Source organism: Leptodactylus fuscus, chromosome 5 (genome assembly GCF_031893055.1).
Source record: "Leptodactylus fuscus isolate aLepFus1 chromosome 5, aLepFus1.hap2, whole genome shotgun sequence".
NCBI classification, from domain to species: domain Eukaryota; kingdom Metazoa; phylum Chordata; class Amphibia; order Anura; family Leptodactylidae; genus Leptodactylus; species Leptodactylus fuscus.
The window spans coordinates 167070958-167088197 of NC_134269.1; the positions used below are offsets into that span (position 1 = coordinate 167070958).

Genomic DNA, 17240 nt, shown 5'->3' on the forward strand with positions numbered 1-17240 from the left:
CGAAGAATGGAAACCAGAACACTAGTGTGAATCTAGAGTAACCCGCAGGCTGCACTCCATTGTGTGCATGAAGCCTAAGGCCCCACATTGGGGAAACGTTGCTTTTTTTTGTTGCAAATTTTGCAGTGTTTTTCTGAGACCTAGTCAGAAGTGGATTGAAGAAGCGCTTGTGCTTTCAGTTTCTGCTAAAGCCGCTCTTGGTTTTGGATAAAAACGCAGCAAACTACAAAAAGCAGCTTTTCTGCAATGTGACTTCAGTCCCTGACTAGTCCTTGTATTGAAAAGTTGTATACATATCTGCAGCCTGAGCAGGATATTGTGCCCAGCACGTCCTCCGCCAGTGCTAAGAACATGCACACGATACAACACGATTCAGACATGGGTGCAATAAGTGTGAACGGAAGTGAGCGCCAACCCGATGCACCTGCAGCTCAGCACTGGATAGAGGGCGCAGCACCTCCTCCGCACCTTCACTGCCAAAAATAAAACTCTGTCCGGCCGGTCCTCTTTATAGCATTCACACAGGGACACGCCCACCTCAGGTTCCAGCATGCGGGTATAGGCCCCGCCCGTGGGCGGTACGGTGGGAGGGGCTAGCGGCTGCTGGGTTCTCCTCAGGGTTAGCGCTGTAGTGTACAGCAGTTTGGCTGCCGGGCTGTGTGACTGGCACCTCCCGGGGAACCTGCTCTCCTCTCCGGCTATGGCGTTCGCCAACTTTCGCCGTATATTGCGCTTTACCAGCGATAAGAGGAGGCTGAAGGAGTACGAGCATGTGCGGAGAGACCTGGACCCCAACACGGTGTGGGACATAATCGGGGAGCTGGGGGATGGAGCCTTCGGGAAAGTGTACAAGGTGAGCTGGGCAGTCACAGGTGGATAGTGAGTGCAGGCACCCCGGTATGGCAGCTTCTTGCACTCCGGTGCCCGGTAATCTGCATAGATGATTCTGCTAGGAGCTTCACCGTGTTCTGTTATACTTTACACCAGTTTCCTCATTGCCTCTGGTGAAATAGCACATTATGTGCTGGGTGCGGAGGACCCCTTTAAGGGAGCATGCTGATATCTGTGAGAGTCCGGCTTCTGGGACCACCACCAATCCTGGGAATGAAGGTCTGACCTATTTCTATTCCCTGGCAGCTGTGTCAGGTACATGGGGGGCCACCCCCCAATCCTGGGACTGATGGTCTTATCCGGTTTAGCCCACCTGCTCCACTACCATCCTGCTGTGTCAGGTACGTGGGGGGCCACCCCCAATCCTAGGACTGATGGTCTGATCTGGTTTAGCCCACCTGCTCCACTACCATCCTGCTGTGTCAGGTACATGGGGGGCCACCCCCAATCCTGGGACTGATGGTCTGATCCGGTTTAACCCACCTGCTCCACTACCATCCTGCTGTGTCAGGTACATGGGGGGCACCCCCAATCCTGGGACTGATGGGCTGATCTGGTTTAGCCCACCTGCTCCACTAGCAGCCTGCTGTGTCAGGTACATGGGGGGGGCCAACCCCAATCCTGGGACTGATGGGCTGATCTGGTTTAGCCCACCTGCTCCACTACCATCCTGCTGTGCCAGGTACATGGGGGGCTACGCTACCATTGCTGAATGAGGAGGACCCCCCAGTAGTCATATAGTAGTAATATCCCTTTATGACATGAGAATACGGGTTTCACGTAGATAGATGGCGGTGTCACACGGATTAGGAGTGCTGTCATTGCCACATTCCTGCAGTCTGGCTCATCCCTTACTCACCTGGTGAAGGCTTCTCTGGAGTTCGCCTGCATTAAGTAAATACCTGACTCTCACGCCCGGAATGTGACTGATAACGTTTTACGTACTGGATATTACGCCATATTGTGTTCACCTTATTTTCTAAGTGTGTCCAGTGACACAGCGCTATATGACACTTAGAATATTATGTGGTATAGTCATACAATAGTATATATCCTGATATTCTGTATCTCCTATTGATGTACAGTGAAACCTTTTTGAGACAAGCACCCAAAATGTCACGAAAAAGTAGTCTTCTAGAGAGGTGGCCTTCTCAAAGAAGATGTCTGGTATAGAAAACTACAAATCTGTCTGTGGTCTGGTTTAAGGAGGTGGTCTTCTCAAAGTGGTGGTCTTTTTAGAGGTCTCACTGTATGCGGTTCAGAGCTTGGAAGTGACGTACACCTTTTTGCTCTGCAGCCGTTAGCGCTTTCATTGTGAATCTGAGTGACACCTTGATCTCCCAGTTTTACTTTTTGGAGGGTCTGAAGTGCTCTCTGAGGGTTCTTTCTAATGGAAGACTGCTGTTTTGTGTTCACCTTATTTAAGTGTGTCCAATGATACTTAGAATATTATGTGTTATAGGCATACAGAATATCAGAATATATAACATTGAAGTCATTGGGAGGCTTTTTTTTTTCAGCGCTGAAATTCCACACCAAATTCCTCACCATTTTCCTCTGTGTGAATGGCCCCTTAGTTTGTGGGAGGAAGCGAGCAAACATTCCCCACTTCTACCTTCACACCATTGTCAAAGGGGGTATGTCACTAGACACCAGCATATCAAGCCAGCCCTGTAGTTCAATAGGTTAGGGCCCCCGAGTCAAACAGTGTCTTCCCCTTGTGAATTGGTGCCTGTTTTTCCAAGATATTACATGCAGATATTTTAGAGCCACAGGGGTGGTGCCATTGCTCCAAAGAAGTAAACAGCAATGTCTTTGTTGCTCCAAATAACTAATTTCCATATTGACAAACATGGCCATATTTCAGCATCGGAGGCACTAATGCACATGGTGAAAAAATGCATTTGATTCCGATATCCCTAACCATTCTGCAAGGCTGGGTTCTGCTGATGGACTCCCTTTGATAATGCTGTACTTTATATATGTAACTTACCATACTGTATATGATGATCAACATTGCTCCTTTTATTGAAGCGTCTGCAGTGCTGGTCGTAGTTTTTCACTGCACTATGGTGTCCCATCAAGAAAACCGCAACACAGCTACTCCACATAATCTAGTGACTTGGGAGCCCCAACATATGGAAAACCTAAATGGGTATTCTGATAGCTACAAGTTTAACCTCATCCACAAGATAAAGAATACCTGTGTGATCAGCAGGGGCAGAATGCTGGGTCCTCTGTGCACCCCATTGAATGGAGTGGCCAGTTCCAACGTCTGCTATTTTATTCATTTCCAGGAGTCCTATAGAACTGAATCGAGTGTCGGCACACACACAATCTGTTGATCAATTCATACAGGGCACACATGACCCCTATTGATCAGATAGCTGTCCCACATCCACCAGATAACTTGTAGTTAGCAGAACACGCTGAGTCAGCATTTTGGCCGCATCATTCTCTGGATTGGTAGTGGTCTCAGAGGTTGGATCTTACCAATTAGGACATCTTATCTCAAGTATGATAGGAAAATCCCTTGATCGTAGCCTATGAAGTGCGACATTTTCATGGCTGCTTCACTGCATAGTGTACGTGTGGGTGCATGCCCATGCATTGATATCAGGGTGTGCACTACATCTGTGCAGCCTTATAATATGTAGGTGCTGAATTCTGATTTAATGGGGCATATATATATTTATCACATGTTACTAGGGCTTGGTCATTATGACCTACATCATAAATAATTGAACGTTTAACCTCAATTATGATTGAAGGATTATTTTAGGACTCTTCCGTTTTGCGTGCACATTGATTTTGGTTGTTCACGTATCAGCAATCCTGATTGGATAGTGTACAGTGAGTGACCTGTCCTTTAGCCGATGGCCGTGTGAGACGGGATGGATGCAAAGCAATTTAAGTAATTGATACGTCCATTTTTTATTTTTTTTGCATCTATTAATAAAAAAAAGTGATGTGAATAGAGCCTTATGTTATAGCATGCTCTGTATCCCTCAATATGGCGCAGCTATGGTGCTATGCCATGCTGTACCTTCTTAGCAGAAAAGTGGCAGACATCTTTACTAAACATGTCTCACAGCATGTAACTTGTAAGCTTCAGACCCTTCCGAAAGTGTCTTAGAAATAGTCTGGGGGCTACTGGCTGTAGTTTTCAGTATAAGATTACATTGATAGATATGGAGATATAGTAAAGTCTGAGCGTATTTCTTGCACTGTTCAGTGGTTCCGATTTATATAACTTTTTACATCCTCTTTTATACTTTGTTGCTGAAGAGCCCCAAAGTAGAATGATTTCTAAGCAAAGCTGTCAGATAGCAGTGGGGTTTCCTAAGTCAATTGTATGCCTGAATAGCAGCGTGTAGCCTTCTTTCCTCCCCCCTCATCTCATATATTGTTTGGTTAGCTTGTCTAGAAAAATAAGATTTACGTCATGTTGTGTTTGGATCTCTGGAATAGTAGTTGGGTAAATGTGAATCTCGCTGCTCTAGGAGAAATACCAGAACTGTCCGATAGATCATGTCTCCTACATAGTGAATGCTTCTGGTGTAATAAAAGGGTTAATGGCTTGTCAAATGAACGTTTTGGTGTCCTAGAGTGGACATTTTAGTTCTTTGCTAGCATACTTGGTGGGTTAAGAAGAAACGGAAGTAGAGTACATGACGGAAAGTATGACTTCAGCTTCAGACTGTGCTGGGGTTGGTCATGTGTTACTATGGAGACACATATGTCTGTATAGGAGCTGCAGAAACAAAAAGTAATAGAAAATAAACGGTTAATAATGAATTGTTTTCCTATTGTAAAATTTCATTACATGTATTGGGACAATAAAAAAATTAAAAAAGGCGTAGGTGTACACAGCCTCTGAAGGGGTTTTCTGGGACTTAATTGTAGATGAGCAGGGGTCCGATATTTAGACTATCATAATGCATCCATGTTCTACCGTGTTCTAACCTCAGATTTAAGTGACCAAAGTTCAGATCATTAGACTTGGTCCATATATCACAGCCATCTCAGTAAGATCGCTTGCAGACGCCCATGCTGTGGGTCAGTATGCTCTCCGTGTATTTCACTGAACCCTTCTATCCCATGGGCCTATATACACGACCATGATATTCACAGTCCCGTGTGCAGGCTGACAGTCCAGGTCACATCAGATAGGATAGGTCCTACTCTTGTCCTGTTTTGCGGCCTGTGCTTCCGTGGCTCCTATTCATTTATACCTATCAATCTTAAGTCCCAAAAATGAGTGTGACTTAACATTTGGTACGTTACTAAATTATAGCAGAGTGTAAACTACATCTGGATGCCATGTCATGTAGTGTAATAGGATATCTGCACACTATCCTTCTGCTGTGTCCGGAATACCTCTATATATTAAAATTGGCACAGAGCTGGAGGTAAAAGTGCCAGAGGACAATCTAAATAATTGTTAAAATAGTTCGGATAACTTGTGTTTTTTTTATTCTCCCTTTTGTTTTTAAGATAACCGGTGTGCTCAGAGTATATTGTGTCTGCCACATGAACTATAAAGGGACTCTGCTAGGTCCCAAACTGCCCTGTTATAAGGCCATCTGTGCTTGCAATCAAAATAAAAAAGATTTATTCTCAACCTGGCGCTTTATTCCTCACGCCAGCACAGGAATATATTTGAGGAGTATGCTGGTATAAGTCCTCGGCTACACTAAAGAACTGCCAATGTGCCGGGAGCACCAAAAACAAGGCTATTTGGGACACTAAACCCATCCCAAATTGACTTGTCGAGTTCCCTTTAAGAGCTTATGGTATTTTCCTTATACATTTCTAGTAGCTTTCTGGCTTGTAGTGATGCTAGTTGTGTGTGGATGCATGGCTACTATTCTGAGTATAGGTTTTTGTTTTGTTTTTTTTCTGCATTTATTTTTTTTTTTTTTTAAAGAAGCTATGATAAGGCAGAAATGACTTCTATAATGTCTTGGGACACAGCAGTGTGGAGATGGTGCAGTTAGGAGTAGACCCAAGATGGCAGCGTTTGGCACCAAATCCTCTGCCAGGCCCTAGGCTGGCACAGTGATGAGGGAGTCAAAGTGGGGTAATGGTGTAGGGTCCCTCAGGGCACTCTCTGCTACTTGGTTCCCGGTCGAAAGTGTTTTATAGTGCCTGCTGTTAGATGTGATGAGACAGGAGTTACTGGTGGCTCAGTTTACTTAGCAAAATTTCAACCAGTTACAAAGCAGCATGGAGGACCCTTCACTTCGAGCAGCAGCTTTTGCACGTATGGCATTCACACACATAGTAGTGGCTATTCACCCCTTTCTTAGTCCCCTCTCTCCACTATGGTGGTATTATGCGACACCAGGACCTGATCCTCCTATCCAAACACTCTTTGGGAAATGCAGAGCACATTTTTGGTCGTCATCACCTAGGTTTCCTCACTGGTTCAGCATACAACAGATTTAAGAAGTCTTGGCTCTGCAAGCATAGGATCTGTGACATGGGACTACCTATTAACCCTATCTGCAACTAGCTAGACTGAACAGTTGAAGGTGCTCTTTTTCGTTCTAGTTTGCTCCTACATGGCAAAGACGTAAAAAAGCCAGAGGTGTAAGTCGAAGCTCTTGGGGCCCCTGGGGCAGGATTTGTAATGTGGCCCTATTCATACATTGTGGTATATTTTATGTGACAGGGAGACCTTTGGAGTTCCTCAGGGTACAGGGCCAGTAGTGTAAGCAGTACAAACAATGCAAATCGCATTTGGTATTATAACAGTTTAATCTTTAGTGTTGGCCCTGGGGGGGGGGGGGGGGGCACTGCACTTATATAATGCTTTGCCACCTATTAATACCCTTTTTTTTGAAGTTGCATGTCAATAACTAGATGGATATTAAACTTGATGTGCACAGCCCCTTGAAGGGAATATGTCGCCTGGAAATGAGATATTAGTTAAATCACATTTTTTATGAGAAACATATATTTTTTTGGTTGATATTTTTAATTTTCCATCCGCCCATGTGAAGCCAGCCTAAATATATTACTCTCCACAACATGTCACCCTCTGTACTCAGGGAATATGAGGCTGACAAATGCAAATTGTATGTGAAAGTAGGATGATACTGATAGCGATTTCATATTGATGACTCTAAAGGTTAGTTCACACGGAGTCTTTCGGCAGTGGATTTTGACGCGGAATCCACCTCAAAATCCGCTGCCAAAAATGGCTCCCATTGACTTCAATGGGAGCCACTCGCTTCTCTTTTCTGCTACAGTAGCTAGTAGTGGAAACAATAAGCGAGCTGCCCTATCTTGCCGCAGGATTCTGCGGCGTGAGGACCCAGCCCATTAATTTGGGCCTAATCCGGAGCAGAATGCCGCGACAGAATGTGTACACGCGGAGTTCATGTAACTAGCCCTTAATGGGTGCCAGCAAACTATATTATAGGATCAGTACTTTGTATAGGCAGAACATCTACCTGTGTATTAGGCCCATATTTTCCATTAATGCTGTTTCTCAAAAATGCTCCCATGGTATTAATGACATGACCTGCTCAGTCTTTGCTAGTGTAGGTTCCCTGCTGCCATGCCCCACTCAGGCCTTAGATGACATGCACAAGACTGTGACGGCGGGGACATGGATGACATCTGTGTGCCACTCGTGCCTACATGGCCCTCTTCAACGAGGTCAGTGAGCACAGCCCACAAAACAGGACAGGAATAGGACCTGTCCTGAGTTCTGCTCACAGTCTCATATATGCTGCGTGTATGGGGCCATAGAAGTGAGTGGGCCAGTGTGCTAGCTGTGAAAAACACGACTAGCACACTGAGGGTTGTGTGTGAGGCCTTATTCACACTTCAGTGTTTCAAAGGAAAAACCAGGAGCAGGTTGATATATGTAGAACAGATACAAATCTTTCCATTATACCGTATCTCTATGTACCATAGTCACTACTCCTCACTGTTTTTGACTAACCGATGTGTGAGTAAGGCCTAAGTGGAGGTCAGCCTTTTGTGTGTTCATGCTGCATACTTCATGTTGCTTGTACCTTGAGTAACTTTTTGCTCTATGTACATCTGGGTCAGACTCTGACCATAGTCCCCCTTGCAGAATGTGTAAAATTTGGCAGATCGAATGGTATCTACCCAAGTGTGAATAATAAAGATTGTAAATGCTCAGGGCGCCTATTGGTAGATATTATGGGATTCCTGTTTATGCAGATTCCCAGTATATGACCTGGCACTTACAATTTTATTACAGCCTGTGTCAAGTAGGTGTGGTTTAGTGCCACAGTATTGCACAATGTTAATACCTGATTATTTGGCTACTTTGTGTTGGCATGGTCTAATGTAGCGACTTATAATTATTATTTCAGTGTATTTCATGGCCGATGTGTAAGCATTTTCCTCGCTCGGCTGTTGTAACTGAAGGTCTTGTGCCGAGTCAACTCAATGCTACATCCTGTGCACACCCAAATGTTACTTCTTATCACACGGCTGAGGCCTTGCTGTTTGTGTTGATAAAACTGACTGAAGTCGTAACCGAAACCCGTAGACCCCCACCCCCTCTCTGCAACCCCTGATTTACCAGTTTCATTTTTTATAATATTTTTCATCCTCAGTCTGTTTGTACACCCAGGACTTTTAATGCTTAGCCCACTAAAGAAAAAAAAGTGCTTGTGTGCACAGCTCTGTTTGCTGGGTTAACTCTTTGTTTCCTGTTGGGTTAATATATAATCACATGAAATGCAGCTATTTTTTCTTGGCGTGTGAAAGAGAGTTGTCCTGGTCTCTCGGTCATAGCCCTGCTCTTGGCATGTTTACATAGATACTGGTCACTAAGTAGTTTTATCTGCAATAACTTTTATGTACTTTATTAATTTCAGGAAATAAATCTTCCCCTCTGTCATATCTAATCTTATTACAGACATGAGTATAAGGAATCCAGCGTGTAGTAGCCTTTGACCTTTCCCTTAACCCTTGCTGACCTACTCAGGGTTGCCATATTTTCTTGACCCTTAAAAGGTTTAGAGGTGGTTTCCTGGATCTCATAACAATCTCAATCATGTAACTTACAAAATAACTTGATGTACAGGACATTACTGATGGTATGGTATGCCATAGACATGGGGAGTGGATTTGGATAAACTACGTGACCAATGTACAGCACTTCGCTACAGGAAATACATCGTGACCCGTGTGTGAAATCAGCATACTCTTTTCATACATAATTTTACATATTTAGTCCTTAATAAAGGACCTTTCACCACCTCCACCAATTCTAGTTCTTATCCTCTATTAGGCGCTGGCCCACAGATTCCAGCACAGTTGGAATTTTCTCCCTAGTCCCCACCATCCCTGAGTAACTAGTGTTGTTATGTTTTGGTGCCTGGTGTGCTCTTTAGGTTCTGTGATGTCAGGCAGGGGGTGTGATTCAGAGCTCCAATCAGATGCAGCCAGTGTCAGAGCTCAGAGTCACACCCCTTGTCTGCTCCAGCCTGACTCCGCCCTCACTGACAGTGCAGAGTCTTAATAGCACATCGGACATCAACGTTAACAGCATTGATTGTTTAGGAATGACGAGAACTAGAGAAAAAATTCCAACTATGCCAGGATCAATGGAGCAGCAGACTATTAAATGATGCTGGACTCATCGGAGGTGGTGACAGGTCCTTTCTACTATAGGACAATGTCATTTTTTTACAGCGGCTCACTCAGTATTCCAGGCATGAGGTTTTGTTTGCTACTGAACTTCTTGACTATCTTACAGGAAAACATGACCTAGTTACATTTCTATTAAACCCTGACTCCTCAGTTTCACTGGAATCCCCTTCCTTCGGTCAATAGGAATACAATAGGGCTGTGTGTTTATCTCTTTCTATTTTACCATGTTTGCAGTAATTGTTACAACACTTAGCAATCTCCAGAGAAGAGATACCGTCTGCTGGGATCTCACTATGTATAGCCATAATATAATGCAATGTTACTAAAAACACCTGCCACAATGGATTACAAAGAAGACCTGCGGATACATTGTCTCCATTACCCAGGCTTTCTTCTGTAATGTATAAAGCATTGTCTCGCTCCGCCTCAGTGCTATTCCTTTTTTTGTACCTAACCATAATTTATAGTTTCTCCTGTCAGTAGGTTATAAAACATTTTTATGGCAAAACCTCTATAAGGTGATAACTTGGCTTTTAAAATTGAAGAGGTCCCATTGGACCCATTGCCTTATTTAATATGGTAAAGACTGTCAGGAAATGATCCAGCTATATATAATCCACCCCTCGTACTAGCACTTCATTCACGTGGAGGAGACTTGGGGAACTTTAACCCTTACGTACTATCATGGTGTCTATCGTACACATATAATTATGATAGAGACCATGATCTTACTTACGGCTTAAGACCGCTGTTCTAGGGGATCTGGAGGAGATGGGGAAGACTTTCAGTCCATCGTTCTCTTCATTGCTGGCAGATGGACCCCCAGCGATGTGACATTTATGCCCTATTCTGTGGATAGAACAGAAGCGTATTTAATGGACAACCGCATTTGAGGCTCAGGATGGCAGCTAGCTTTTATCTGTATTGTCATGGTGTCAGCTGTGACTGTGCCAAACCTTCCAGGGTGGCATAGTGATAAATGGGGTGCACTGGTGTACATGCGCAGACTACTGGATGGTGGAAGGTGGGTTCCCCTTGATGTCAGATATAATAAAAGAGGCATGAGACCTGGGGCAGTGCAACAAGTGTAACTTATGTCTCTTCCAGTCACACAACATGGAGACACAGCTTCTTATACATTGCGGCATCCATTGTTATATGTTAAATGGCAAATGTGGAGCCTTTGTTGGGCATGGGAACATTGCAGTTGGGAGTGAGGGGTTGGAATCTTTAGCAAGGAGCCAGGGTTTAAAGGGGTTATCTGGTTTCTAAGGCTGATGGCCTATGCTTAGGGTAGGGGCTTTTGACATCAGGACCCCCACAAATCACCAGTGCTGAGGCAGTGCAGGAGAGCCGCACTTCTCACTCGTGGTGGGTGTAGGGACTGCAGCGCTGCTTTATAAACTTCAGATTGGAAAAGTACTGAACTACAGTCAGCACTGCTAGTATCCTACCCTTATATTCCCCTTGGGGTGAACTAATATCCTAAAAGTGCGCCAAGTATTGGCAAACTCTGCATTTGTCTTAATAAAGAGACTAGGGAAGAGAAAAGGTTAACATATACTTCCTTCTAGAGCTGGCCATACATTATGCTTGTGGTATCTCTTCTTCATTCAGTGATAGCATTTCTCTTTCTGTGGCATTCTCCTTTACATTAGGACAATGCCTGGTCTGTAGTTCATTTGAATTTGCAGTATATAGTCATAATAGCGAAAAAGAAGACTTTGCTCTTTACTTTAGTATAGACAGACCATACATATTATATTAATGTTGGCAAATCCTGCCAATTTTGGAGAAACCATCCAGTCATCTAATGTATATGGACGCCTTCTAGCAATTTGCTAAACAGCAAGAGAAGGGGAGAGAATAATAAAAGTTGGATTTCAACTTTCCTTTTGTTGTTGAGGGGAAACATTTAGTAAATTAGATGTAATGCAGAAATGGGAAGTGATACTGGACAACCCATTTAACATAACAATTCCCGGAAAAGTACATACAATAAATAATATTAAAACTTCACCTTTATTTATTGTATTGATAAAAAAAAACAACACGGTAAAAACAAATAGTGCAATCCGGCCACCTAGACAGTGGAATCGCCAGAGCTTAACAGGTGTGCAAAAAAATACAAGCAACACCCTGAAGGGAGTAGGACAGGCACAGGGACAAGTGCAAAAAAAATAGTGCACCCCTTATATACTAGTTTGTTTACTTGCACAAGTTGTGACATTCTGAAAAACAAAGTGTTTTAGGCAGATCTTGATTCTTCCCACCAATGAACTTCTGCTTTACTAACTTGTTACACAAGTTTTCTATAGTTATTTCCTGATTCCCACATGATGCAGCTCTGCAAGTGTGACGTTTATACTTATCTGTCCCCTTCATGTAGCATCTTAGGCTGGTTATATCGACGGATTGTGTTTCAAAGACACAAATATCTTGGTGACCGAATGAGAAGACTTTTCAAATATACTTATTTAAAGAGGATCTTTCACCACATGCGGCTTTATATACCGCTTTATATACTGCACAGCTTTCCTGATCTGAGCCTCCGGGGAAGAGCTATTAGTGCCGGTGCCGTAGCTCTTCACTGTCAAAAAAGGTGTTTGACAGTCAGTCAGGAACGCATCTCCTCACAGCAGCGCCTATAGCGCTGTATTGTGTGAGAGCCGGGGGGCGTTGCTTACCGCCCAGCCATGGCGCTCTCACAGCTATAGACGCTACTCTGGGGAAAGGCGTTCCTGACTGACTGTCAAACACTTTTCTGACGGTGAAGATCTACAGTACCGGCACTGATGGCTCTTCACCGGGGGCACAGAATGTGAAAGCTGATAGTACACTGAAATCAGCACACTGTCGGATTTCTAGCGGTATATAAAACCGCATGTGCCTCAGGTGGTGAAAGGTCCTCTTTAAGGCTAAAATCCACATTGCGGAAAATCAGTTTGTTTTGTTTTGGGGTTTTTTTTGCAGATTTTACTGCTGTTTTTTGAGCCAAAGAGTAGCTTTAAAAGGAATGTTGTATATATAAGGGAAGCACCAATGCTTCTCCCTTCTGCTAAATCCACTCCTGTCTTTGAAGCAATAAAATCACAGCAAGAAACACCAAAAAAAAGCAGCGTTGTCCCACAATGTCAGGCTTTAGCCTCATAATTGGCTGAAAGTGGCCGAGCAGCATGTGTTTGCTAGCATGATTTGTCATGTCTTTTCAACTGTATCAGGCGTTATCGAGGATAGAATATAATGGGCGGACTATAGGCCATTTTCCGGACAGCCATGTTGTGGTGTGAACAACCCACATTTCCTTTGTGAATTATTATTCTTATGACTGTTCTAGTAAATGCGCCACAGTGTCTCACCCCTGTCCCAATACAAATATAGTGTGGTTTCAGACCCACAACACTGCAAAATCCTAACCCGTTCTTTCTACCAAAGGCACCTGAACAGATTGCAGCGCTTGTGTTGCCCATGGTCACGTTGCTTTAGTGGGCAGCAGTTGGCCATCATGACCAGGTAAAGTATCATCCGTATGGACGTTACGTCAAGATGAGCTAAAGCTCAGGAGTGGCCCAGACTAATGTAACACGTTTCGTTTTATAGCCACACACCCCAAAAAGCCCACAACCTAATTCATAATCATACACATGCCCGGAAATGGCTCCCAAATCAATTCAGAACCCAGATTCCAAAACTTGGTTTAGGTTACAAAATACAGTTGTACCGTAGTTCCACAAGCGGCTGGAGGAGGAGAAGACACCAGGTCTGTAATGTTAAAAAGAAAATAGAGTGGAGCCTAATAGACGACATAGAAGTAGTTTCTGTAAGTGATAGTTAATGCTAAATAAAGAATGTTTCTCCAATCACTTCAGTACAGTTCTGTCATTTACCAATGTGATCTCTCTTCATATATGAAGTCATTGTTACATGTATGTACTTGTGGATGCGCCCCGCCATTACAAGCTGTGTACAGTCACAGCAGCACAAGGAAATCTGGAAGTGTTTTCTATGGGTATAAATGGATTTATAATTAATAGGCGCTCTCATTCCGTATTTAGAGTCCCTTTAGTTCTCACACTTTATTTGAAGCTAAACTAAACGTCCCCTCCCAGAGTGTCCAACACATGGAGAGACATTCACCGTGTACTGTGCATCCATGGCTTACGCTTTAGTAGTCTTAATAAATGTTATTTGCTTTACGTTTTAATTATACTTTATATTAGATGGCTTATAATCCTGTGGTTCATTGTAGATCTTATCCTTGATGAGTTTTGCCAGCTCTGAACTTACACTGGATTCTGTAATATTTGTACAAGGTTTCTCATGAAACTAATAAAAGTAATTATTTATTACGTCAAGAAGAATGCAATAAAAATACAAGACTTAGAACCTCACCACAAAGCTAAGGTTTTACCTTTCATCTCCCTTTTTGTAGCTTGCCTAAAGGAGGAGTCTACGTTAAAAGTTCAAGGGGTTGTCCAGTAAGAATAGACTCCTTTATTGATCCCAAGTTTGTGACTGTATTTTTAGTTTTGCTTTGTACAAAAGTATAGTATACTACAAGATAGATGATGGATGGATAGAGGTGTGTGTGTGTGTATATATGTGTATGTATATGTGTATATATATATATATATGTGTGTGTGTGTGTGTGTGTGTGTGTGTGTGTGTGTGTGTGTATAATTTTTAAATAATCAATTCTATGCTAATGGCCATCAATATTCTTCAGTTCACATTAGCGTCACATGGTGAGAGCAATGACTTAAATGTCTTCCATCATGTTTTTACACTGAAGTAAATGTGGATAGAGGGGGCTCCTTCTGCATTAGATTCCAGCATAGTTAGAAATTTTTCTTTAGCCCCCATTCCTGAACAATGATTTCTGTTAATTTCGGAACAGTTATGCTCTTTACTGTTAACCAAGGACCGCCCACTTGACAGTAGAGAGCATGATTATGCTGAATGTAACAAGTGAGTACTATGGAATGGTGAGGGCTATAGAAAAAAATTTCAAATGCGTTGGAATCAACGGAGTAGCAGAGATTGGATGCCCCGAGTCGGTGACAGTGAAGTTGGTGAAAGGTCCTCTTTAGCAGCTTCTGTCTGACCCTAGTTGAGAATCTTTCATGTGCTGAAGTATGGCTTTGATTCTTTGTTGTTTTTTTTGTTTGTTTGTTTTTTTGAGCTTCCTTTGTAGTGAATGTTCTGTCATTCCCATTAGGCACCTTGTTATTGAGATCACTACTCTGTTATTTTCTCTTATTTTTTTATGTGTCTTTTGAAGTGTTCAGTTAAAAGATGTGCCTGAAGTAAATTTAGACTGTTACTGAACTGGTTTAGGCACTACGCGTTATTACATTTGGCTTTTTATGTTTTTAGGCAAGAAACAAAGAAACCGGCATCTTGGCCGCTGCCAAAGTCATAGACACAAAGAGTGAGGATGAACTGGAGGACTACATGGTTGAAATCGATATACTGGCAACCTGCAACCACCCAAACATTGTGAAGCTACTCGGTGCCTATTATTTTGAAAACAAGCTCTGGGTAAGTGTGAAAGCATCCATGTAGCCGCATTATGTGTGAATTACATGTCCACAGTACGTATATGTATGTTGTGTGTTTTTATTTTATTTTTTTTATTTCTAACCAGTAGAATTTATCACCTGTCCATTGGGTAGTTGATAAATAACTACATCAATGGTGGTTTGACTATTCGTTTTAACATTGACCCTCCTAGACTGGAGGACTTCTGTAAGGAGATGAGTGGTGGCAATGTTTTTTGATGTCCGTTTCATTAGAACTCCTCCAACTATAACTGTGGTCTTTTTGCTAGAAGACAGCCGGGGTTCAGATGATCAGTGGGGGGGTCCAAGCATGTCACTTCTGGGATCATATGGTTTACAGTAAATTTTGTGCCTTCCAAGTTAGTTAACATGAGCATAGGACATATAGATGCAACAATTATAACTGGTGATACATTCCCTTCCCATTTATTAAAACCAGATAGTGAGATATATTTAGTGATGGAAAAAATTACTTATTAAAGATTTTTTTTTCCTTGAAAAGCTGTAACAATTTTGAACTTTTTTTATTTCACTTGTTTTTATTTTCTATTTTTTATTGTATTTTCTATACATTAATATGGGATTTGTCATGTTGCCTTCTTATTTGCTCTTTCAAAGATCACTTCTCACCAGGTCTGAAAATCCCAATGACCTACATCATGTGATAGGTGCGTCACCCTGCAAATTTTGCTGCTGTTTCTCCAAATCTGTTCAGCCACTCTAGAGATATAAGTTCTGCTATAACAAATTAGGGTATACTAGCTAAGTAGGTGGTAATATTCTATGATATACAGAATATAGAGGTCCACCCTCGAGGAACCACAGTGCTGCTTATGCATAGCCACGCCCCCGAGTAACATAAAAACTTGGTTTCATATGTAGGTGATTTTCCTGTGATATGTTCCTTTTCAAGACTTGTGATGTATAAATATAGATGTTATATATCATTTGGATCAGAATTTTGGGTGAAAAAATAAATCCTGACAGATATTGAAGAAGATACTGTGAAAGTCCTGTTTACTCTGCCCTCACACAGTGCATGACAGCTTTCCCTGCAACCAGTAGACTGTCTGTCATCCTAAGTGGGTGGGTAAACAGAACTTGCTTTCTGTCCTAGTAGCCCTTAAGATTTACTTTTGTATTCACTAATAAATCCTGATCCATGCGGGTAACTATAGGGGGATGCAGAGGTAGAAGTCGCTACTGGGCTCTGTAGGGGCCCCAAAGGGCTCTCTGCCCTATAAATCTATATATATCATAAAACTCAGCATCTATCCCTCTGTTATATCTGTCTGTCATGTAGGACGGCATAAGTCATAGGCTTGTTTTAGACCAGACTAAATGTTGATTTATCAGGCAAATGCACATCTCTGATGTCTAAGGGATGGTGCCCGTGAGCCCTCATAACTTGATCAAAAGGGTTAATTTTTTTTTTGTACAAGCAGTTGTGATCTTGACCAGACCCTATGGGTGCCCAGTCCTTAATGGCACACACTTCTGTTTTCAGAGAATGGAACGTCTTATTTCTTCCAGTTTTCTAAGTAGTAAGATGCTGAGGTTGTTAGTAGATGCACTACTACGGCAGTTACTTTATATGCAACTGCGACTTATGACATACAAGGCTTGCCCAGGTCTAGGTTCACTTGCGTGTATTTAGTCAGTGAGTGTTGGTTTACTAAAGGTTGGACTGCATGATGTACACTTATGTAACTAAAGTTCTAAGAACAATTTTACTCTAAGGGCACGTGCCATATTATTGATCCAGGCTGTACTGAAATGTACAGCTGTAGTCCATACTGTAGCTCTGTGTGCGTCCGATTTATTTGCAACGGCTTGCTGAATTTCTCCCACAAATCTATACTGAACAAGACAGAGAAAAAGGCAAATCTTGATATAGTCTACAATGTGCTGTAGTACTTGGTGCCTCAGAAAGTACATTGTAGCATCAGAGTACTTATAGGTGTAATATAGACTCATAGGGGACTCCATGTGCCACAAACAGGGTCAATGTGCATGTCTTTGCCATATTCATGAGTCTCTAAATGACTGCAAGGTACAAAAAAAATACAATTACAATAAAAGGAGTTTGCCACTTATCTACAGAACAGAAGATACATTTATGATCGCTCAGGGTCCATGGCA

General features: G+C 42.5%; 1 protein-coding gene across 1 annotated transcript in view; it reads left to right on the plus strand.

The window, feature by feature from the left end:
* Positions 1-656: 656 nt before the first annotated feature.
* Positions 657-17240, plus strand: part of STK10 (serine/threonine kinase 10) — a 67541-nt gene continuing 50957 nt past the window's right edge. The window contains exons 1-2 of the mRNA XM_075274707.1: positions 657-853; positions 14914-15078. Of these exons, the coding sequence (XP_075130808.1) occupies positions 701-853; positions 14914-15078 (318 nt within the window). The 5' untranslated portion in view covers positions 657-700. The remainder of the gene's footprint in view (positions 854-14913; positions 15079-17240) is intronic.